General features: G+C 40.9%; 1 protein-coding gene across 1 annotated transcript in view; it reads left to right on the plus strand.

Annotated features, from left to right (window-relative positions):
• The window catches only part of gdnfa (glial cell derived neurotrophic factor a), a 41,044-nt gene extending 14,510 nt beyond the window's left edge, over positions 1-26,534 (plus strand). The window contains exons 3-5 of the mRNA XM_070924117.1: positions 10,959-11,036; positions 22,551-22,781; positions 25,975-26,534. Of these exons, the coding sequence (XP_070780218.1) occupies positions 10,959-11,036; positions 22,551-22,781; positions 25,975-26,534 (869 nt within the window). The remainder of the gene's footprint in view (positions 1-10,958; positions 11,037-22,550; positions 22,782-25,974) is intronic.
• The last annotated feature ends 26 nt before the right edge of the window (positions 26,535-26,560 follow it).

Genomic DNA, 26,560 nt, shown 5'->3' on the forward strand with positions numbered 1-26,560 from the left:
AAAATGGCTGAATGGACGTCCACACTCTGCTCCACGTGGCCATTGCTCAGCAGCGGCAGTGATTATAAGAGGATTTCTATGTTTTGTTAATGTGATGGAATCAAGAGAGTACATTGAGTCACGCAATATTAACAGCATTTATCATCCTATGTAAACCAACTTCCTGTCTGCCTCTGATCTGCATTATAGAAGTTATGTGCCAGTGCAGCACAATGCTCTCTGCCACATCAATTTCAGAAGATGCTCTAAAACATCTGTCATGTATTGCATTAATAATTTGTTTGAGAACAAGAACATGTTATTAATTGTGTCCTCACAGTGCGTATTTTAAAATTAAGCTGAGAGATGGTACTGTACTTAATCCAACAGAGCAGTAGTGATTCTGACTCATAGTACATGTACATGAGAAATATGTTAGCATGTTGCTATGCCTAAAATGTTGTACGTTTTTTAGTGTGGTTGCATAAAACATTATTTAATATACAGCGCAAAACATTAAATTAAACAAAAGTCTGTAAATTGAAAGTGCATCATTTTTTGTTATGGTGTAAAAAATTTAATAAATAAGCATAGCCATCTATAGTATAGCACAATGGGTGAAGTACACATGGACATGCAGTGTGTCAGGTCCATACAGGGAGCTCTTGCTGTGCTCAGTGAAGCCTTGTGCGTCAGAGGAACCCTCAATCACCTCTTACTTCCCCTCATTAGGCATCAAAGCATTGTCTCATATGAAAGGCTAAAAGTCCCAAAAATAAAATACATGTCTGACTTAGTGTGACTGTGTTCGCACTAAAGGTGAAATGCACCCTTCACCGTTTTATTAACATTTCATAACTGGGATGGCAGAATGTGTTCGATAAGCTTTGATAAGGGAGAGTGCGCCCTGTCTGTTCCATGTACTGTTTTAAGTAAATTTTAAATTTGTTTTACTTTTCTACTTGTTAAGTGTATATTAAAATATATGCAAAACATTTTAATCTTGACAGATTTATTGATTGTTACATGGAGCATAGTTTGAATCAACAAATGTGTTTATTAGAGATCATCCTCTTATAAGAATAGTCAGTTTTTAATTGAAATTATTCTGTTATTGTTGATAATTAAATATACAACTCATGTTATATAAAAGGATGTTGTATTGGTAAGATAAAGTATCAAGTTATCAAGCCCTCTTCTGACAACATCCACAGTATTCTTGGGGCAAGTAAGTATTGATCAGGGTAGAAAATGTTGTGGTTAATGAAGAGGTGATGAGAATAAAGAAGATCTTAAATAAGAACTAAAAATGAGAAGGAATCTGCCCTTAGTAAGACACACACGAAAGTAATACAACAAGCAAGCTCAAACTGAAAAAAAGTATTTTTTTAGCAAGAGTCAAGAGTATTGAAACAACCCAAGATACAATTATTAGATTAAACACATTCTTGAAAACTCTCTTAGAAAATTTGCCCCATATTGTTGATTCTAAATGGATTCACATATCACGGAAAAGGAATAAAGCAGTTCCCATCAAGTCAAACTACCCTCTAGCCTGTAAAACGTAATAAATTCATTATATAAACAAAGTGTTATTTTACCTTATCCAGAGAATTCCTCTTCAGCACCCCTGTGTTTGTAGTAGACTGGTAAAGAGGGTCAGAGACACTTAAGCTGTAGGACATGGAAAAATCCACCACGACTGATGACTGCTCCTCTAATCCCCAAGTTAGATGCAGATTCTCTCACACACCGCAGCAACAGTAAGCTGCTGCTGTCGGCGCTTGAGAGAGAATGAGAATACACAGAAAGACAGACAGAACGCGAGCAGCAGCACCACATTGACCCATCCCCCTGCTGGCTACCCATCACACACAGCTCTCATATAGCACAATGCATCGATCAAGCCAGTGTGTGGCATGTGTGCGTGCATGAGGACGTCCGTGTTTTACTGTTTGTTTGTTTGTTTGTTTGTTTGTTTGCGTGGGAAGGTGGTAAGAAGCCGGTCTGATCATATTAAAGACATTTCAGGTGACAGCTGTAAAATCTAAAGTTTTGTAAATACTTTTAGAAAGAAGATGTGCTTCATTAGAATTTATTTTTTTAAATGCCAATTTCATGTTGCACCATCACAGCTTCCCCAAATGAATCAAGGCAAATTATATGTTCTGAAAAGTAGTTTTCATAAGTACTGATTTTTGTGTATCTCATGCCGATTGCCGGTGGCACAGTTGTGTGTGAGCACCAGATGCCGTAGCTGATTACATGCGAGGTGAGAAAGTGCCACAGCCCAGTTGCCACTGCTTCCCATTTGGTGCTTTGAGAATTGCAAAGAGAAGTCTTGTGGTTTTGAAAAGCACCAAACCTTTTACGTAGTATCGGAGTTGTTCACTGCTCATCCTTGTGTGAGGAGAATCTTGAGAAAAGCACTCAGATAAAAGCCTCCCAATGTTTATCATCTCATGCACAACTGAGCAGACAGCTGCAGCACCTCCTCTTGCCCTTAATATTTCCCTGTTCTACCTCTTTGTTTGACTGTCATAGCACCAGGCTGGGTTTTGTGTGGGTTCAAAACAGGGCAGAAGATGCAGCGACTTATAAAATGGGCTTTCTCTGTGAAGATTCAGTCTGGATATCAAGCAAGAGGAGGATAAGCCTTTACACTTCTGGGTCACTGCACTTGCAAGGGAAACAGACCTATCAACATACACTAGCTTCCAACCAGTTAGCGTCACTATAATGGATTCTTACACTGTAACACAGGGAGGCAAATATATATATATTTTTTGCATTTTTATTATTTTGTTTTCTGTGTTGCTTGTGATTTTTTTGCGGGGACCAGCTGATTCACTGGGAGGGCATTTAACATCATGAGTACAAGGCTTAACTGTTTTCTGTAAGTAGCTAAGACAAAGAGAGCTTTCAGTAATTCTGAATACTTCCTCGGAAAAGGAAATCTGAAATGTTTGCCTGGGAAGCATGTACAGGAAAGGAACTCAGTGCTAGAGACATCCAATTTAATGCAATCAAGTACAGTGGTGCAACAAAACAAACCTCAGTGTAGCTTATAACATTCAATTTTTGTTGACACTCTCAGAGAGGTGTTAACTTGATTTGACTTGAGGATGTGAGAATCATTGGTAACACTGTACCTGAGTGGACCAGTAAGAGATTATTATGCCAAATGGTGCATCACAGCTGAGGAGGATGATAATACTATTGGCTCCTCAAGAGACGGCCATACGCAGTCACATACTTATGTGAGTTGTTTCTGTCAGGCTAGAGGAGTGGATGAGAGTGCTGTTGGTTTGCTTCTTTTGCCTGAGGTAACCCAACCACAGCAATCAACCATCCAATTACTGTCAAAATGGTCTGTCACCTCTGTCACTCCCTCTGAGGTGTGAAAAGGACAAATACATCCCGCAAAATACTTTCAATAAAACAGCTTGTACTTGAGAATGAGTCTGCCCTTAGGGGGGGGGGGGGTTAGGGACAAGCAATGGTCTACAGAATAATATTCAAGAGGAGCTGTTGGGGCCACCAGCACATATACAAAATCTCATTATGCACGAGTATAAATCTCACAAACATTTAAGAGAAAGACGTGGATAAAGAAAATTGATCTGTCAAGAACCGTCTCCAACAAAAATCTTTAAGACTAACGTGGAAAGAGGGAAATTATCGTTAATCAATCATTCCAAGGTTACATAGTGACTTTTTTTATGACCCCCCATTAACAAAAATCAGGTTTTGGATTTGGCATTCCATTGGCCAACCAGATATTTGTGTCAGTACATGAGGGGAAGAGAGGCCTCTGCAAAACAAAACTGGTGGTCCTGTCGCACCAGTTTGTAGTCCTGGTTGCTTCCTTCAGGGGCTAGATGGTATTTTTCATTTATTTTAAGTAAACAGACCAAGCTTCCTCAGGCACTGCTTCCAGCCACTAGAGGTTGGCTTGGGTCAATACGTTGTCAAGGTGAGTATATTTCTCCGCATGTCCAGAGGTTTGGTAGCGCAAACAGGGGTAAGCTGAAGATCCTAGATGGGGACTTGGGTCCAGAATAGAGTGCTTTAGCATTTAACCATCTGATGCACAACATATTCAAAACCTTTTATTGCACAACATGGATCAACAATGACCTGTGTTCATTTTCAGTATTATTTAATACATAGCTCAATGTTTCTTTAATAATAATAAAATGATGTCATCACCCAGGGTTTTAAGAAATTATTTAGTTTGTTTTTATCATTATAAGTCATTGTATTAATTTCTCTGTCTTGCTATGTAGAGAAAAAACATTTACACATCTAACTGAAACTTAGATGTGTAAACAAAACTAGCAGGCCTCTGACTATACAAAAAGCATTTCATATTTGAAATGTATTCATTTGTGACTTTCAAGAGGGCGACCCGCCCCTCCTTGAAAAAAACACTTCAGAAGTGCCCTCTTAGATGCCCCTTTGGTAGATAAAGGAAGTGGAGAAAATGTAATATGTGATGGAGAAACTTTCTGCGCACTATTGTCCCACCACATGCAACTGGTGCCTTTTTAGTTTTTCACTTCTGGCCCACAGACAGCCTGAGTCCGCCACTGGATCTCAATTTTCATTACCATGAAGACATAAGTCGCAGTATCAACTTGTATTTGTTCTGGTCTGTGTGATGTCGCACAGCCCTGGTCCTCTTGTCATCAAACTGCAGAAGACTTTGGACTTCCTGACACTCATTGTGGCCTGCATTTCTCTATCTCTCTCACACACACACACACACACACACACACTCGCTCACTCTACTAGCTAAAACACCATAGGTCAACAGGTAGCTATTACAACCAGTTAAGAGCTAGCTAGCTAAAACAGAACAGGTCAAGCCATCTCAATAAGGATTTTTAACGTATACCTATTCTATTCTCACATCTTTCTAATCATATACAAATTCATTCAAATACCTAGATTTAATGTGGCCTTAGGCAGGGATCCCATTATGTCCATAACAATCTGACACTCAGGGATGGCAGAATAACCCCAGATGTGCACTGGATGTGGCTATGTCAAGTGCCGGTCATGTCCACAGTTCCAATGTCCACTGGAAGCGTTTCAGAAGCTGAGTGTTTTAAGTTATTTGCAGCCATTTTTTTGTGATTTATGAAATAAAAAAATTAAATGAATGTCAAATATAAATAGATATAAGCATTTATATACATCCACAAGTGAATTTCATGTTTAAAGAGACGCGAGCTGGTCTGGCAAAAATAGATCCGGAAAATAAAAATATGGAAGCAGAGAAAAGAGCCACGTATGAGCCGTGACTGCAACATGTCTGGTGGATATTGGCACACTAGCTAGAATGACAGCAGATTGTTTGGTGGAGCTTACGGCGGATAAGGGTTACAGTAATTTATCTTTTCATCACTGATTGGCCATTCTCTGCAGTTGCAACAGTACATGGTACTCTTGATACTTGACCCATAGAACAGAGTCAGCCCACATGTGTAGGTCTCTCCTACTTCTACAAATGAGGAGGGAGTGGGAGAGATGAAACACTTTTGACATATACCGGCTTCGGAACAAGCAAGTATTAATGCACCTTACTGTTTGCTCTGGTTAGTGTATACAGCGGTTTATTCCTAACCATGAGGTTTACTAATTTTACTTTAATGTTCCCGTCTTTACTTTCTATTCTCCATCCAACACTTGTGAGCCGGGGGCCTGGTTAACCAAGTTTGCAACATGCATGCTGTGATTTGCAGAATAAGATCATTTCCTTTCACGTTAATTTTGTGTCATTTTGTTATGTGATACTGTCATTGATCATTATCAAGAGGTTTTGAAATAAAAGTACCATCTACCTCAGTAAAAGAGGGTGTGTTATCCCTAGATCTACCCAGAATAAAGTTTCTTACTGTCATACTTAATTTCATTTATCCTATTCTGAAAATACCTTGTATTATTTTTCCTATTCATTTTGGCTGCATCACCAGACTTAATTGCTACTTTTTTTCTTTCACTTTTCAATTTTAACTATTCTGAACAAATGCCTCACACACACACAGAACACAGAGCTCTTGCATTCTCATGCACAGGTCACAAGACCTGTGCATGAGAATGCAAGAGCTCTGTATGACTCTGACTCTGTAAACAGCCATCGTTTGTGCAGCGCGACGTTGCTACGATTTGCATTATGTGTGTAAGCAATGCTCACAAATCCCTTTTGTGAAACAGACCTGATTGGTGTAATGCCCTCAGAAAGTGTGAGCTTTCCATTTTCATTTTCTTTGATGTGGGTAAAGACCTTCTCACCTCACCTACCCTTTTGTGGGTAGTCGACTCCACACACAGACGTGATAGCTATAGATTATTCCCATATAACATCCCACCATGTGACAAATGGTAAATGATGGTGACAAGTCACCTTCACGGTATGCTCTTGTCAGTTTTAATGTCTTTATATTGATTATTTTTCTACATTACGTAAGTGTCTCAGCACCAGCAGCAGTGAGGCAGTCGATGGTTAGAGCTCTGAATCCAGAGCCGTCATTAGGAGAAAAGTATTATCTAATGGCACAGAGGATCAACTACTCATTTATATTAAGGGCTCCTGCAGACCTGTCTATATGGATTACTACAGATTTAGTTATAGCTAGTGGCAACAGCAACTCACAAGAATGAGAGATTAATAAAGCTAACCTCAGTGACACAGTGAACTGTGTCAGAGGTTGTGACAGAGCTTTACTGAAACAATGAATTATGGCTATTGGTTCTTTACTTCCTTGTTCTTTACATTGAACATCATGTGGATCATACCATAATGCCTGGATAAGTATTTTATGTACTGATGACTGACCGAACTCCACTGCTTTGTAAAAGACACAAGACACATGGTTGATATAGTGGATTATAGGAATCCCCTACAGGATGAAGAAGAACTGCAACTATTGACCTCCGACTGATATCAGTCTATGCTACAGTAGGATATTGCACGTATATCAGCAAAGACATATGTGTTGGCTGATAAGTAACAAGATATTGCCACACAGCAATGCCAAAGATATGTTTGAGGGAGTCCACAAGAGAGACTCCAACTTATTTTCCAACTGTAAGATTTCCCACCCAGTACATTCTTGATCACAGTTCTTTACCACATGCATAAATGTTTGCATGTTTATGTTACAGTACAGTGTTACAGTACTTTTTTTGTGAGGTACTGTATCTGTACATTGTGATTTTTCTGTACATTTGTTATCACATACACTGTATCAAACCTTTCACTGCTGATGATGTATTTTGTCTGTTCAATGGATCGCTATATCAGTTACTGTCACTTTATATATAGTCTCACCTATATTAAATTTCTGTCATTGTGACAGCGAACTTTCTGCTCTTCTAGATGCATAGTATCATTGACAATGGCCATATGTAGGTGCAGACGCGTTAACACCTGTACAATATGACGCAATACAATACAGCAGCCCTGCAATCAGTACTGCCTTAGTTGTGATGGACTGTTTTATATAATACCTCCCAAAGTGCCATACAAAATCTGCCATATATTTTATTATTTTACTCATGTGTAACTTAAAAACAAGACTAGAAAAGCTAAAACTCAGTCAGGTGTAAGAATAACAATTATCCTGTGTCTGTATCAACTGTTGGCAAGACTAAATTTGCAGTATGATACAATATGTTGCAGACTTGTAGTCGTCAAACCCAGAGGATGTGTGTGCTGAAACTGTGAGGTGATGAAGGCACGTCAGACGTTGCTGCAGTAATGAAGCAAGACACCAAACACTGAGCTTCTTTCTCCACACACTTTTGCAGTTCAAAGTTCCTTTCATAGTTTGAAAGTTGACACACCTTGCTGCTTCCTCTTGGTGATGTATTTGCTCCATGTCCTCTTCCTCTTCCTGTTCTCTATCGCTGTGGTATTGTTTCATGCAGATTTGTTTGTACCAAGACCAGTGGATGCAGTGGACCTCCCATACCTCTCTTGATGATCACTACAGCCATCAGTACTCAGACTTCCATAAAGTCATTTCCCCACTTATCTGGAGGCAGTTTGTGTGTTTGAACTCAATGTACCTGCACAATATGAATCCACAAAGCAGTGTGTGGTTTAGGAGAGATTGTCATTGTTCATTGTCAGTTATTGCTTCAACAACAGTAGTGAGACCATGCTGTACTCTGAAACTGATATCTCTTTACTCATTGTCGGTAGAGTTACAGGCAAGGAAGGCGTAAAATTAACAATTTACTGCTTTTCATCTCAACATAAAGAAACACCTCCACTGAGTCATTACTGAGAATGTCCATTGCTGTATGTATTCACGTTTCATTTCATTTGAGGTCAAGCACACTTTACTCTGATGTTTGCTTACAACCACCAGAGGGCGACATGATAAACGTCCATGCTTGTAGGAGACAAGCACAATGCTCATACATATTTGCTTTTCAAAGCATTGTGTATCTGGCAGAGTACATTCAGATACTGGAGGCTCTGCGAGTCACAGCAACTGACTTCCAGCAGGACACACCAAGAAAAACTGATGTTAGTGTATCTAAACAGGGTTTTCATATACTACTTTTTTTGTTTTGCTTTTAAAAGAAGTGACTTAAAATAATCAACTATCAGACCTATGTTTAAAGGTAAATGGACACGGAAGTAACTGCTGGAGCTAGCCCAGCATCTCTACGTCCTGTGGTCCCACTGGCACACTTTGTTTTTTATATAACACCTGGTGGTTAAAGTTCAGCCTGGACTACTTTTGGGGGGTATTATCAAGTGGATCTCAAATAGATAGTGGCATATGAGCTATGTTACCTAGCTATCATTCTACATGTGTTAAGCAACTATTCAATTCCCCTCGTTCCATAATCCTGCTGTGATATCTTGTTATACCGCTGCTAAATCAACACTTAATATAATAATAAATGGGTGATTTAGAAGGGTCTTTCTTCACTTCCCCATTATATTGCATTTTTATTAATTGTTCTTATCTAAGTCATATACATCTTTTATATCTGTTTAATCACTGTTAAATTCCAGCTTATACAGTTTAACTATACAGTTTATACATTTGATAGATTACATTTGTTATAACAAAAACTAAGTCAAGTCCAGTGTTTTTAAGGCTGTCATTGTTGGCATATATATAAGTTACATGTAATCTAGTCTGCATTTGGCTTTAGCTTGCATAGTAATTCACTGCATGTCTTTTCACCAAACTTGGAATTGGAGGACTTGGATGAGAGTAGTCGTATATGATCACTGGATACAGATCAAGGGTGAAAAGATATTCATGGCGGTGCAATGAGAGATGATGCTCTTATATTGCGTATGGAGTTTTGTTCTATTTTAAATATTTGGATAATAAACTTAGTAAGTGTACCTCATTGCTTGAGACAACTAGTTCGCATTCCAATACTGTTAGCCACGCTTAACTCCTTTGCGACCTTGAACAAGAGCCCAAAGGTTATGGACACGTTTCAAATTAAGGACATAGTTATGCACAGGCATACGTGGCCACCTATGTATTTGAAGCTGTATCCGACCTTGTATGGTTTCATTTCAACAGCAAATGAATGTCTGTGTAGTCCTCTCATCTCTTCATGGTTTTCTGATTATATAGTACAGGATCAGAGTTCAGACATATTGCAGTTATGCTGTCTCTTGACGGATGATAAGAGTCATTCATGCCAGGATGTCACGCTAAAGAGATGCTGTATATGGAACTTTACCGCCACCTAGTGGATCCTGAAGCACATCACCTGCTGCAGATGTACAGTATTGTAGTGGAGGAGCAGTTGTAGGTGGTCTGAGGTGGGCCTCTTCAGTTGTAAATAGTGTTCTGACACGTGTGTGACCACTCCGGTGTCTGTGACCTCTCACCCCTGAAAGCTTAGCTTTACCACCTGGGGGTGGGCTGTTCTTGATCTCGCAGCACCTCCAGCAGGCTGGCACACAGCTCTCTCGCTCAGTCTCCCTATAAAGAACCCCAAGGTCCACTTTATCGTGCACGGTCCTTTTTAGAAAAACAGCTCCATTACAAAGGTATTTGACATGGAGGTCTTTGGGACTGTGTAAGTCCTTTCTGAGCTCATGTTTCTAAGTGTTACTTTTATATCCTTGCTTGTTACAGAGTTTGTTTATATTATAAATACCTCAGTCAAAACACAGTCACATTCAAAGTTGAAGCATATGCACCTCTGTGTAAATTCAGTGTATTATGGTTTGCAGTTGTTTTGCACAGTGTATCTGGTCAGCTGTCTTGTGTTTCACCTCCATTGTTTGATCTGTTTAATTCTGAGGATGCACACTTGTCTACACAGTGCAAGTGAAGACTTGTCTTTACATCAGTGTAAATAGGACTCAACACAGTAAAACTGGCTTTATCTATTGCTTATTTTGGGTTTAAGCACATCTGGGGTGTGTTAAGACTAAGGCACTCTCTTCTCCTCAGATCCTCACACACACTCTCTCTCCCTTTCTCTCTCTTTCTCTTGCATTGTGCGAAAGCATAACAAAGGTTGTCATTAAAGCCATGAAATGTCTTGATGTCCTACTGTACATACAAGTGAGGGATTGTGCATGTAGCTACTTTGAATGAGACAGATGGCGACAGACATTAAAAACATAGTCCAGGTGTGGTATTCAGTGAGCGGTCCTCAGGTGCGTCTTTTCAAGATCTACGCAATGAAGTATGATATCTCACTGTTGTTAAGCTTCTTCATCTGCAGCATCATCTTTCTCTTCCTCCATGGCACATCAGACTCTATTCACTCGCATTGCCCTACCAACTAATGATCCTCAACACCCACTAGAGCAATCACACACACCCCTTTGATCAGCTTTATCCTTCACTTTAGTCATGTTAAAAAAAAGATACAGCACCAACAATAGGCCAAAATGTGGCTCACTCCCACTGCCTAGCCTACTCTCTTTTTCATTATCTATTCTCTTTTATTCCCTTGTCCACATGCAGTACAGAACAATACAGCACAGGCGGACAGGGTGGAGGCTCATGACAGGACTGGTAACATGATGACACACCAAAGGCCAGGTGAGTAAAATCCCCCTCCGCAGTGGGACATGTGTCACAGTCCAGCCGTGTCTCCAACCTTTTTTGTGGTCTCGCGTCTCTCTTCTTTGGCTCTCCCCCCCTCCGGCCATAACGATAAAGCTCCCATCTGCTGTGGGGACGCAGGTCTTTCTCTCTCTGAACTGATCCCCCGCAGCAGTTTCCCCTTTGTCAGATACGCCGATCACATTTCACTTTTGACACCTCTCTGTTTTACACTTGCGACAGGTACGAAGGTTCTTCTGTTCTCGGGAGAAATGTATTAGAAACATGATAGTCGTCTCTTTCCACAGCTTTGCCCTCTGCGCCCTTGTCCCCCTGGTGAAAACAGTATTTTTGAAAGAGCAGAAAAACAGTTCTAAAGGAATGCATGAGTGTGTTGATCCTCACTAAGAGTTGGATAATTGACCCTTCGGCTGACCTATAATTCACCACAAAAGGTGCAACTCTAAACTTGCCATACAGTAACTGAACGTTTTTGCAATTTGCAACTTCTTTGCGTTCACTGTATTCTGTTATTTTTAATGCTATACAATCTGCAAGATCGTAGCATCCACTTTGATATCTATAAGTATGTTTATATGTGTCTGTCTGGCTGTCCATACAGCTATATATCTATCTATCTGTCACATCCATATGTGAGGCTGCCGTTCATCCATAGTGTTCTCAGCTGTTTCAGTGCGTCAGCGGCGTTACTGGTGATTCTACACACAAACTCGCACATGCCAATTGTTAGTAATATGAACCGACTCAGCATCCTAACCTGCGGTGAGATCGCCTGTCACAGGTCAAAGAGACAGCTGTAGTGTTTTCAGACATCGGGCTTAAACTGATAAAGTGTCTTGGAATGGGAGTGATGTGTGATATGAGGCCAGATTATCTTGTTACAGTCAAGATAAAAGTTCATATGTTGTCATATGTCTCACCAGCCTCTAAGAGGACTGATCTGTCATCAGATTCAATTTCATAAATTAGAGCAAAAGCGTGATTTTAATGGACTGTTCACTCTTTAGTCAGTTTATATTAAATATGTTTTATGAACTTGACATTTTTCTTTTCAAAATGTACAAACTTTCTTTTCTTAGAGGCTAGACAAAAGTATGCCCATAGCAATTCAACATCTGACACCTGAACCTTGACTTATGAACCCCAGCGTATGTCTCCAGATACTTCAGCTATCAGGTACACTCAAACTATTGAAAAGAGTTTGAAATGTTCTCTCCACCCCGAATGACTCACTGCCTTGTTGTGAACAAATCAGTCTTGTCCTTGGAGCTAAACACCTTAGTGATTACCAAATAAACATGACCTCCATATCTGGATATAGATGATAACATACATGATTATTGCAGCATCCTTTTTGTCCTAATTGTCTGCTCTTTATCAGCAGCTCACACTCTGAAGTGTTGTCAATAATCCCTGTAAGATCCGACACACCTACACAGGTCCACCACTGTCTAATGTGTATCCTGATTAACTTGAAGTTCTTTAAAAGGAGTTAAATATTTATCCTTCTAGGTATTAAAGCGGTTTAACTTGGAGTCAAATAGCATGTTTACTCTTTTTAATGAGATGCAATATCCACCAAGGTTATAATAAACTGTTTAATTAGTTCATATCTGATATCACAATACAGCTGGTTGTAATCTAGGATCCAAGGATCCACCTACACAACCAGTAGCTATCATTAATTTATTTGACCTTGGAAGTAAATTAACACTGCAAGTCAACTTTCCCATAACCCCTACTCCCAAGTGAACTGATTAGATTATCGTGGTATTACATCCAACTGTCTTTTTGTAAGCTCTATTCTGTTTGTTATTGTATGCCACTTGTGCTGTTCATGAAACAAAGTTCAAGGTTGCCGCCACACTTGACTCACCTTTCCTTTCATTACAAGAACAACTGAGCAGTGTTTGTCTAGTGGTATGACTGAATAACAATATGTGCTAATACACCTTATAGTCGAGTCGAGTGTAAAGTGTTGAAGTGGTAATGTAATTTAATAATAGTGAAATATGAAACACAGGGATATACCACATCCTGTTTAGCTTAATCATGAGTCATATTTCTCAGCTCTGGAAAAGGTCCACATCTGTCCTTAATGGATTTGGACGGCCTGGCAGGACCAGGAGTTTATACTTTTTAACATGGGTGGCCCCAGTTAAAATGTGAACTTCTAACCCTAGCAGTGTGAGAGCCATGTTCTACACATGGAGGTGGGGATTTGCATGTAGTCAGCTTGCAGCATTGGGGTGTGAGTGTGTGTTGCATTATCGTACAATGCAAGATTATAAATTCAGCCTGGACTGAAATTGCCATTTTTACTGGAAAGCAGCATCTTCCAGCTATTGCCCAGGTTGCAATGTGTAAGGAGTATTACAACCTGACTGATTTGAATGATTCAGTCAGGTGTGAGTCTGTGTATCAACTGGTTAATCTGAGAGCAAGATTCCTCTCTCACATTTACAATTCAAGCTATTTTCAAGGTGACTCCACTACGTGATTTACATCAAAGTGACCATGTGGTCATGCTGCTCTGATCAACTGTCCAGTCTGCTGAGAGAGACATAATATCCTCTGGGTATTACTGCCAGGGAGCATGATATGTGTGTGTCTATGCCTCAGTGTGTGTGCCTGTGTGTCACTGTATGCATTTGTGTGTGTTAGTGTGTGTCACAGTGCCTGTGGGAGTGTGCGCATTTACACACAGGCCCACGTGTATGAGTGTGAATGTGTATGTGTGTCACAGTGTATTTATGTAAGCGGCTGACATAAATACATCAAGGGGAACACACAGCTGTCCAGTGCCATGTTTCTTAGGGGTTAGGACCTGAAATGGACGGTGGGACTGTTTCTGTTGGGTCACTAAATTTTAAGTTCCTTTCAGTGAACTGGGTTCCCCGGGCGAGTCTGCGCCAGACTGTCGTCTAGCGCTTTCTACAACGAATTTGCAGCAGCAGAGGAAATACGGACTTAGCAAGTCCCACTGCACAGCCACCGGATGGCTGCAGTGAAAGGGACCTGCTCTGATCTCAACACATACCAGGCTGGATTAGAACAGGGAACCAGAGCAGAAACTGGATCTGACCCTCTCTGCTATCACTCTCTAACCCTGCCGCTCCTTACCAAAGACATCCTCAACACTTCCTTCTCCAATTAGTGTGACCTTGTTACATTGGGGACAGGGAAGCTTTGTGAAAGTCAAGACCCAGCTTCATGCACCGCACTTTTAGCAGAGCTGTCCAGTGAGCAGGCTTGAAGGCTAGAGGTTATAATCAAAATAGCTCCGTTCAAATCTGTAAACTGATACAGATACATAAAGCAAATGGACAACAAGCAACGTAAGCGTGTCCCTTCCCCAAGGGAGCTTTTCATCTTTGCCCAGTGGTTGTGATCAGCACTTAGCCAGCCCTGTTTGTTTAGTAACACAGTAGGAGGAGGCCCTGGCGGACACTCTTTGAATGCTAAAAACCGTAAAGCCAGCATAGAGTCTGACACTGTGCCACCTTGGGGTGGAGCACTAGTATCCCACATGTCCCCTCTTCGATGAGGGCCGCCACTGACAGCTGCCGAAAGTCAGGGGTCCAAGTCACGGCAGGTAGATATCACGGTCAGGATTACAGGCTGTCGAGGGCAGGCAGTGACGGATGATAGCGGGCTGAATTAAAAAGAGTCGAGCACCAATCAGTCAACACCAGACACTCTTGCTGTGTCTACAGACCTAGTGTTGTGTGTATGTTTGGACATATGGCCCACCATACAAAATATAACACACATACGTTTCTTTCTGAAATTCCTTTTTTCAGTCCGGTTTTCAGGGTTTGGGCAGTAGCCAAGATGTCCCAAGTGCATCTCAGAGAATCCATCTATGTATCTCAACTGTCCAGCCATTTGCACTCAGGGAAAAATATTCCCTCAATCCTTCATCAGTATTTGTGAATAGTTAAAAAAAAAAAAAAAAAAAGCAGGGAGCTGTGTCATAAATGCTTACACATCAATAACTTTCACAGCTCTCTCCTCCACTCAAAGGACCTTGAATTCATCATTTCCACCATGGCCCAATGAAGTCACTGGTCCGTGGGAGAGAGCTTACTGGATTCCTCTTTGGTCATGGGGCGATAATTGACCCTTGACCAATAATAAGCTGTTCACACAGCATGCAGCTATAGCAGATATATTGCAATGTAATAACAGGCTAAGCCCTCATGTAGCATTGACCCTAAGAAGAAAACAGTTGTTTCAACTTTTAAAAAGAGACCATAAAGTTGACCAAAAAGCGTGACTACCTCAGTTCACTGTATAACAGAAAAGACAGGAGAACACCACAAAATGTGCATAATGTAAATATATATATTGAAACAGGTCTAAAAGGACATGTGGGTTTTTTAATGGCTCCCCTCTACAGATTTAGTATCTGCGTCTGAGAGATTTAACCTTCCTTACTTCCTCCCTTCTATTTATAACAGTGTCATAGTCCTGCCTGCACTTTGATAGTACCAAGTGATCTCATTTACACACACTCGCTCACACGCACAGTCACACACACACACACATATTTTTGCACGCATACAATCTATGTGAGAATGATGCCAACAAATACTCATAAAATGTTTGAGCAATGAGTGAAACAGATGGAAATACTGCACTTAATGCCACAATGGCTGGGCATCTGGCAGCGTGCCATATCTGAATTGTAGCATGTCCTAATGGATCAGCTGAAAGCTATGCGAATGCTTCAGTATCTGCCCTGACTACCTGCTCTCTGTCTCTCCATCTCTGTGCCAAGGGTGATCCGGGGCTCTGTGCCCGCCGACAGCTGAGCTCACTCTGGCAGACTACCGGCACTTCAGCACACAACGACATGCAGAATTCAGAATGAGAGGCCACTGTCCTGATCAGCATTAAAGCCAGAAAGCACTGTGATACGGGGTTTGAGCTACTGCGCATAGGGTGGTATTCAGGTCGGCTCCTTAAGCCCTCTTTCGCAGCATCAAATACCAACGGTGGAAGAAGATTTCAAAGTCCATCATTCAGAATGTTACTTATGTAAAAGTAGAGCCATATTTTCACATAATGATCACATAATGTACATAAATGATCAAAGTAGAATGACAGGAAGAATGATACCTGTCAATGGTATAATATTATACATTATATAACTGGTTTATTGATACTGATGTATTAACGTGCAAACAGTATTTTAATGTTAATATGGCTGGCTTTTAAGTACTTTATATGCTGTTAGATAATCTAAGGTTTGTATGTGTTAATCTGGAGTAAAAAGAACAATATTTTGGCAAAACATAAAACAGAATTAACTACATACAACATGGCATGTCCCCCTGTGCACTTTGCTGGAAATAGTATATTGGGTTAGCCTGTTGTTCTCCTTTGAGCAAGAGTTCGACAAGATGCTAGAAATGTTTCATGTGGGTCGTGGTCTAATTTTACTCAGTAACTACAATAACCACACAGAGTTCCTGCTGCTCGTCACTGTCATGTTCCTAGAACTATTTTGTCATGACGTGTGTGCGTGTGACAGCATATTATTTTGGTGAAAATATCCCAATATAAACATGGCACATTTTGGCCATGCAGGGATGCAGCTGCACTGCAACAATATGTGTATTGTATTTAAAATGATGCCCACTTGGTAATAATTGGCCAAACACCAGCACCAGCAACCTGCACTGTGACAAGCTGACCCATCAGCGGAAACGTAAAGCTTAGAGGAGATAACCCAGCGTGGTCTCCTGTTGTTGTCCATCCATATTATTATTCTGTTTTCTGTACCGCCTTTATAAACAAAGGTAGTTGGTTTTTCAATGGGTGGCATCGCTGGACTTTTTAATATGAAATTAGATTTTAAAATATAACTGACAGGCAAAATAACAATGAAGTTGTGTTCATCTTACCCGTAGACTCTCATGAGATGTTAGGAACTCAAAATGTTAATCATCCAAACCACAATAATGCTTTAAATTAATATGTCAGTTGTTGTTTGTCTCTGGTTGATTTTTTTTAATCATTGAGTCATATTTTATTGCATTGTCTTCCTGAGGGAGTCGTGCATAGTTTGTTGAAATCCTTTACTCATTAAAGAAGACATTTTTAATGCGAATGTTGGAACGAAACATTTTAAACAAGCCTACAGATGCCCCACTTTTATTGCATATTACATGCAACAGTGACTCATAGAATCAAGAGGCGAAAAACACATTAACGTAACCATGAACAGGTCGCCAGTTGTTAATCATATCGCTTTGACCAGAAACACAATGATTTAAACAAAACAAGTCATTGTCAAGGGATACTATACGCACAGGACGACAATTAGCCATGTGGGACATTTGTTTCATATTATTTTTTACAATTCTATATTAAACTGAACCAGCTGCAGCGATCTGGATTGTTTTCCTGAGTATTGTTAAATGCTCATATAAACTCTGTGGGGAGTCATTGTTATTTCCATCTGAGGGCCTGTCAGTGCTCTGTGGAGGCTTGACATCAAAAATTGAGGTGCCCGTCACATCAGTGGCACAAATAATGAAAGAGGGTTCTTCTGTGTGAGTGACGAGCCTCTTCCTCACACCCCATGTGGTGGTGATTCGTTCAGCTTACTCATGTTTCTCCTCCAAACAAATTAATATTTATTATAGTCACTCAAGTATTCAGCTCGGGGGACTTATGACACCCCTCCCCTCAGACTGTGCAGCGCTCCCACATAAAGGAACTCTGTAAGATGGGTCTATTTTCGGTGACCATTATCTTCTCCACTCTGCCTGTATGAGACAGAGGAGGGTCACAGAGGAATCCTTTGGTGACACTGCTGCAGATATCAATAAACAATACAGCCACTGTCTGTCGTATCTCTGAGCAGGCTGTGTCCTAGCCTGAGATCCAAGTGTGGATATGTGGTGACGTGTAAAAAATATCTCCTATGTGAAATCTGCTGCAGCTATCCAGTCATTAATCAAATGTGTTTTAATGCTACCATGCATCGTCATAATGAGGAATGAGGAAAGTCACACAACTGATGCGTCAATTTAGCTGATCCATCACTGACTTTGGGACCTAATCTTCACTTCCAACGCAATTATTTTGCTTCCAACAATATGTAAACCAAAGCTACTGAGGTTGTTAAAATATAATAATTATGTTTTTATTGTTTTCCCAGTTAATGGTTTGTTTAATTCACATTCGGCATCAAAGCGGAAGCTGGAGGCAGCCAAGTGATCTTTCTGTTAATTAATTGGCTAATAGTTTCAGCTCTAATCATACTGACTGTGATATTTTCCATGCTTGAGATCAACAGTAATATTAACATAGATGGAATAATACATTTATAAGATAAGTGGAATACAGTATGTACAGTATAATGTATTTAAAATGTACTGTATGTATACGTATGTATGAGTATATCCTATAATTACCATATACTGCAGGTTCCATATAAGATAATATAATCCTTTATTGATCCCCCAGATGGGAAATGTGGGTGTTTCAGCAGCACAATGACAGTTATAAGTACAGATAAATATAAATATGGAAAATAATAAATAATAATAAATTATAAGTATATCAAATGAAATAAGAATAGAATAAAATAATTACTATACAAGAGCAATTAAAGTTAAGTTAAAACTATATAGGTGTTGTATTATCCTTATCTTTTAAGAAATATTGCATAATTCAAATATATTCAACATAACAAATTATGCATTATATATATAGTAGCCATTCTATAAGGATTTGATAGATACAAAACATGTAATAAATGTAATAATAAATGAATGTAATTCTGTTATTACGACCAGTTTTCTAACTAGATCTGTAATTGGAAATGTAAGTAAATTTGACACCAGACATGGCTGAGAACAGCAGATCTGACTGATGAACTTTAAATAACCTTGAAGAATCACACAGACCTCGAACAACACTGACTCTGCTTTCAGATGACTCAGTCTTGTATTATAATGCAATGTATGCCAGTTCACATTACATTCATGCATTTGGGTTTGTTTATATAAGTATGATTTCCCTTCATTCATTCACGTTACATGCTTATTCCTGTTCAGTGAAAGTGGGAGCCTGGAGGCCATCCCAGCATGCACTGGCAGGGAGTGCCGTTTTCAAAACACTTTAATATTCCTGTTGAACCCAATGAAAAAAACAAATCTTTTTTTTTTTTATTTCAATTGTAGGAAATATGTTAAGTGATCATAGTGTAGCTGAGTTGGACTTTGTCCACTTTGTTGTTTCTCACCCTGAACTAGTGCGATGCTTCAGTGATCAAGAGGGCAGACAGAATTATGAGCGTTGATGTTCAGGATCGCTGCAACTCCTAAATCACAGGAACTGGGCTCAGTTAAGACAGAACAGCTCATATACAGTTCATACATCCAGGTCACGTCTCAATATCAGAAGTAAAAGGTGACTTCAGTCAGTGTGGACAACTTAAAGTTGTGTCTAAAACTTGTGTTAAATGGAGAAGACAATATTATTATGTGTGGAATCCCATTAGCTAGATAGTCCAATTATCTTCCCATCTATCTAGAAGTTTAGATGGGACGAGGAAGTTGAACAGCAGGACAGTAACAACAGGAGAATGTCAGCAGTGACTAAAACACAACAGCAAACATCAATGTACAATAAACACCAGAGACTTTCTGTATAAAAACAATTAAGTTCTGTGAAATGAGGTATAAGCCGGGGCCAAGTTATCATAAAGTTACAAACAAAAAGTGTTGTATCATGACAAACTTTAGTAGCTGTCAGTTCATACAATGAAGCCATGTGAGGACATGACAAATAGGAATCTATACAATGAGGACTTGGCTCGGTGCCATTCAGATGTTTAAGAATGGGATGGGCGCACAGAGACGCTTGAAAGCAAACATGTATTGACAAGACGTTACAGCCCATGAGCAAACAAATATCAGCCTTAATACCACTGAATAACAGATAAGTCAGCAAGGATTTAAAGTGTCAGTGCAGGGATTTCCATCCTTTTATTGAGCAGCCATCTTTAGCAGCATTTCACGTGTTAAATTAAAACCAGAAAGCTTCTTGGAAAAGCAAGTGTTTGGTTGTTGGAAGCAGCCGGTCTCTTCTGGCACATGAACACAAAATGACTTTAATTCTTAAAGGACTGGGTAACCTTCTTTCTTTTAAGGAATTCAGTTTTGCAGAAGATGAAAGGCGGCTGTAAATCATGAAGGGTGATGGAAAGGCTTTCTCAGGAGCCACATCTTAGCCGGTGCAGAGTCCTTCTTTTGTGGTCTGTCTGGTGTTGCCTTGGGCTCACCTTGACAAGAAACCTCTTATTGAATGACCAGATGCTCCAAGGTGTGTATGACTTACATTTGTATGTAACACATTCGGAGTGCCATAAATTGCCTCCATATAGGCCAGGACAGCCTATCAAAGTGTCCACTGTGTCCTAAATGATCGCCTCACGTATTTACAAATATCTTCTAGTAAATAGCAAGTGAAGTGGGACTCTTGAATTTGAGATGTGTGTAGCCATCAGACGGAACTTGACACCGTTGCGCAGAGCGCGGAGATCAGGTTAGAAACATGCATCGCAACAGAACATCTCCAAATCGCATTCCGCATACTGAAATCTAATCCGAGGACATCAGGATGTGTGACATAATCCCCAAGACATCTGAAAACTGCGCTCCTCCGAACGGGGCTCCAGGGGTGGTTTGGAGAGATATGTGGACCTCTGTTACTCACTGTTTGCTCTTGCATGGGGTATAAAAGAGGGGCGGACACCAACTGCCCCAAACGTCAGAGCGCACTTAACTATAAATCTCTCCAAACTGCCCTCTGCGCCCGGTGCGGTGTTATGCGCAGACATCTGTCCTGCTCCAGTCCAGTATGAGGACAACGCGTGTGGAAACTCTTCGAGCTACATAGACACTGTCTGAGCTGGAGAAAATGGAGAATAAATACCCTCATCTGTGTTGTTTACTGTGTCAAGATACTGTCAGATGTCGGCGATTATGAGCATTTAACGCAGTTGTGGATATAACGACGCTTTAAACTGTTTTATCAAGAGGCAGGCACGAGCTTCTTGCACTCTGGGAAACAGATATTGTGCACCTTTTTGCGCCTCGCTTCTGCGCGGGAGACGCTGATGTCTTCATTGGACTCCTTTCAGTCGGAGATGGTGGAACTCGCTCGGATTTCCAACGTGGAAACGTAGCATCCAATTAATCAGCGACTGCAACTGTACCCCGCGAGGCGCAGTGGCACTCGGTCCGCTCTCTCCGAACACCCACCTTTGGACTCCAAAGTGTGGAACGACGCGTGGTTTGGTCGCTGCGCTGGGTCGGAGTATGAAAAACACACCTGGTGCGGTATTTCTGCGCTTTTCTGTCAGGACACAAGCCGAGTTTGAACGCGTTTTAAGGACTTTTTTTTTTCCGGATTGTGGCTGTTAAACGATCCAAGCAGCTGATTCAGTTTGGGACACTAAATGAGTCACGTTTTCTGTTTGGATTTTAACACCAACAGCCGAGCGAGTTTCAGGTCTGCATGGGCCATATTTAAGGTAAGTGAAGCATTATCTTTTTTTCTTCTTTCTTTTTTTTTTCATCATTTGACAGTGTAGAATAATTCTCAATATCCTCAGATTATTTGTGCGTAAAGGGCACACAAGCCTCACGTAGGTCATTCTAGTGGAAGTAGCAAATCCAAATGAAAAATGCAACTTGTGCAGTTGTTCGGACTTTTGCGTAGCATGTTTAAGCCCAGTATAGCTGTTTAGGTTTACTGCAGACTCAACATGCCATTAGACTAGAGTCACGTAAGCTTTGGGGATCGCCATCTGGCCAACTCACACCATTATTTAGGCTATCGTTGCCAACACGCTTTGGTGCGTGCTTTAACCAACGCATATTTTGTGCGAGGCGCACCCTCCGTGCCTCATTACAAGTAGCAAGAGCTCGCCTGGTATCACAACAACAGGAATATATCATTTTATAATCCTGGCAGCTCTGAACGTCAGCAGAGAATAAAGAAGTAGCAGGCTGCTGGTTAATCATACATGTTTTACATTTTAAAGCAACACAGTACTTTTACGCACAAATGCATTCTGTTATTCTTTCTATATTTGATTTCTGTATTTTGAGGATATATTGACATTACGAAGTGCACTATAAACTATTTTTCATTGTGATTAATTTATTCGGAATTTTCTTGTTTAGTCTGATAGTTATTTATAGCAACGAGACAAAAGACAAAGTGAAGATCAAAGCCTATTGACGTGGTGACACATAGTTATTAATACTGAATGAGTCACACTGTTTCAAACACTTTGCTGACTTCATTATAAACGAGTTGGCCTACATTCTGATTGGACTGTGAGTGTGTTTACATTATTATTATTATTATTATTGTTGTTATTATTATATTTAGTTTGTTTCTAATCCGTTTTGTTTTGTCTCCTGATTTCAAATAAAATATCCTCCCTTATTTCTGCAGCTTTCTTCATAGGAACTGAGTCTAAGATGAAGTTATGGGATGTTTTGGCCACGTGTTTGTTGCTCCTGAGCTCTGTTGCTACGCGGCCTCTCTACCAACACACTCTGCCAGCCAAGAGGACTTATTTCCCCAGCAGCTACAGTGATTCCGCGTCCCTGTCCGTGGAGGACGAAGAGCCATCGTTCCAGCGTGAAGACCACAACCTGCAGGAGATCTCTATGGAGGATCAATGTAAGGCGCGCGGCATGTTCTGACACAATCTATCGTGACGCGCAGTCTCTGTGACAGTCTCTTGAATGGACGGTGGATAAAGGTGTCACATTATAGATCTGTGCTACTTGTGCAAACCTCCATTAAATATCATGCAACTAACCATTTAATCATACAGGAAAAAGTGAGATGTAACAGCTTATAATCTCATTGTCATGCACTGCCCTGTGTTGACTTTTGAGAGGAATAGTAGGCAGCACATATAGCTGGTACTGCAGGGTTAAGGGCAATTCAGCCGTGAATGCTACACGGTTGGTTTGCTGGCCAAGCAATTTAGCCTTTCTGGACTAATTACACTTGAGAAACAGCATGTAAAGTGATAGCCAGTGGGTTGAGCCAACAGTGGAGAGTCCTACTTTGATAAGGCTCTCAGACAGGCAGGTTATCAGACGGAAGATCTCAATTTGTGTTTTATTGCTGCTGTGAGTTACATCATACTGATGTCAAAACAAGCCAGCAGCATGAATGAGTATGAACAGCTCCGATCCCAGAGGTCGCTCTCCATATTTCCCCCATCTCCCTTTTGTTTATGTTCACCTCTGCCTCTCGGCGACTTAGAGACCCACGACCTTTACCCATCTGCCAGAAGTCAGAAATCATGGCATGTTTTAGAGAAGGCAGTGTGAAGCAGGTTGCAGGAATTTCCCGGGGGGAGAGGCTGGACAACGTGTTTATGTTCATTTTAACGGCGGCAGTGGGCAGGAATTTATTTTGTTTGGATCAATGTGACACTGTATCATCTTCACACAGAAGTAAACGCGGCCAAGAACTAGATAAGGAATGGAACATTTGGATAAATGTTTTTCCTGCCACCTCATATTCACTTTGGACCACGGTGACATCACTGATCTGCTTGTAATCCAAGACCATTAACAATGCACTAATAGTGTAAACAACACTGTAGCTCCAAGAGGGGATGAGTCTTTTGGTTTTGCACGTTTTCTCTTACGTTTTAAGACTAAAATATCCAGGCAGCAGCTGAACGAGGAGACTCGTAGTATTTTAAACAAAAACATGACTCTTTGCAAAATGATGGCACAATTCACCACCATGAATCACTCCATTTGCTGCCACCGGTCCAGTCTGTCAGCAGGTGTACACTGTATCCACCCTGCCTGTCAGCTGACATACAATAGGAGGTGTCTAAATCAAAGGGCAGGTGTGTCTAAACAGATTGGCCTGGGCTCACCTGATATGTGAGCAGCGGCCCAATCAGCTGTGGAGCGCAGGCAGATCAGATGGCCTGTGCCAGGAACAGGTAAGAGAGGAGAGATAGGTGACACTGCAATAGAGAAGCCGTGTCAACCACAACACCACCTGCCAGACATCGCACCATGCCGCCCTGACTTCCTGACACACATACACACACACACACACACACATACACACACACACATACAGGCGCACACAGGTAATGTAATTAGAGTTGGACTAAATGATTCATTTAAGAACAATATGTCTTCATGATCTTCATACGTAGTTCATTGTTGCCAGACCTGCAGGCATCGGAGAAGGAGAGACGTTACTCCATAATAGAATCAACATGTAACACAGGAGGGTCCAAGACTTTCAGTCAGTCCTCTTCGCTCCTCGCAGCAGATGGTGGAGAGCTGTGCTGGTGCATGTTTTGAGTTTCGAGCAGACTACTATCTGCTTCATCTAGATGACCCAGAGCATATGATTTCCTTTTATTTGGCCTTTGAAGTCTCGGCATTCTAAAATTACACTCATGAAAGTTTTAAATGACTTTCATGGATGTAACACAATGTCTCTCTTGGTGGTGTAATTGGTCTGTGCCTACTGTATCAATTCAGGCAATTGGTGTGTGAAACTAACCCGGTTAACTTAAGCTGTATCGCTGAACAACCTTTAACGATTCAGGTTCTCAGGAGATTGAAACCTAATGTGGGCAGCATGCGGGCCATGTTATTCAAGCAAAATCAAGTCCGCCTGCATCCCATCTTTACAAATATACAAATGTTCTTCAATTCTCAACAACAATTCTCAAAATGCAATTGACAGCACCCTCTGACCTTCAGCCTCCAACTCATCCCCCAACAGGTGCTGTTGGAAGGAGTTACAGCAGGGCACCTGCGCGTCCATATGAACCTCTCTGGGCTGCTTTCTGCATTCCTGCGCCTGAGACTAATCTATAAATCAGCATGCACTTTCTGATCTGCACATTTCTCAGTATTTATGGGCATTTTCTGCATTTGTGTCAGCACATATTTTAGGACATTTTAACGTGCAGATGCTGGCTCACCATAAGCATGTAAAGTCAACAACAATGTACATGATTCTTTTCTACACTAATGGTATCTCAGTCTGGATGACTTCTTGAACTGATTTAGGAGTAGTACATTTATTAAATAATCCACGTTACATACATATCTGCATTTGTGCATGTAAAAGAATCGGTCACCATTTTTGGAAATACGCTTACTGTCTTTCTGGTTCAGAATTAAGATGAGTTGGATGAGAAGATCAATACCACTCATATCTGTCCATTAAATATGAGACGACAGCTAGCAGCTGGTTAGCTTAGCACAAAACAGAACTTTATTAGTGACCCTTAGAGGTGGCAGTAGGCGGTACTTTGTTACTGTTGGACAGAGCCAGGCTAGTTGTTTCCCCCTGTTTCCAGTCTTTGTGCTAAGCTATACTAACTGGCTACTGGCTGTAGCTTCATATTCAACAGACAGACATGGGAGTGGTATCGATCTTCTCATCTAACTCTCAGCAGGAAAGCAAATAAGCATATTTATATTTTATATATTATATATATTTTTATATTCCTTACTTATTTTCCATACATTTCTTATTGGTCTCATCTAACATGATGTCATTTTTCACACCATCATAAACATAATTTTGTCATTCATCATTCTTTTGCTGAAATTTCTGGTTGTGCAACGTTTTCATATCCCTCATGTAGTTTATTATGTCAGATTTTTTTTTCCCCACAGGGATACTGAAAGTTTTATTTGATCTGCTCATCTAGTGGTAATTGCAAGTAAATAATTGATTGACCCTGTTGTTGAGTATTATTTAGGCAATATTTCAGAAAGCTATATCTTTAGTGTCCATGTCAGTGATTAAATTATTAATATAATACCGACTTTATGAGTGAATCTGTTCCTTCTGTATCTTTCAGATGACATCGCAGGTCCCTATCCAGAGCAGTTTGATGATGTAATGGATTTTATTGAGGCTACCATTGGCAGACTCCGGAGATCGTCAGAGCCCAGCGGGGGCTCCAGGGGACGGAGGGAGCAGAGACAGAGGGGAGCAGCAAACACAGGAGGCACGAGAGGCGAGAGGAGAGGACATGGCGACAGGAAGCGGGGTCGGGGGCGAGGGGGAAGTCGAGGTGGAAAAGGAGGGCGAGGCGAGAAGGGGAGGGAGAGCATATCGGTGCAGACTCGAGGCTGCTTGCTAAAGGAGGTCCATCTCAATGTGACGGACTTGGGGCTGGGCTACCAGACTAAAGAGGAGCTGATCTTCCGGTACTGCAGCGGCCCCTGCGTGGAGGCGGAGACCAACTACGACAAGATCCTCAACAACCTCACACACAACAAGAAGCTGGACAAGGACACGCCCTCTCGCACCTGCTGTCGACCAATCGCTTTCGATGATGACTTATCTTTCTTGGATGACAATGTAGTGTATCACACGCTGAAGAAGCACTCTGCCAGGAAGTGTGGCTGTGTCTGAGGAAGTCACATTGCTGTGACAGAATG

The sequence above is a fragment of the Enoplosus armatus genome, chromosome 18, assembly GCF_043641665.1.
Source record: "Enoplosus armatus isolate fEnoArm2 chromosome 18, fEnoArm2.hap1, whole genome shotgun sequence".
Taxonomy (NCBI): domain Eukaryota; kingdom Metazoa; phylum Chordata; class Actinopteri; order Centrarchiformes; family Enoplosidae; genus Enoplosus; species Enoplosus armatus.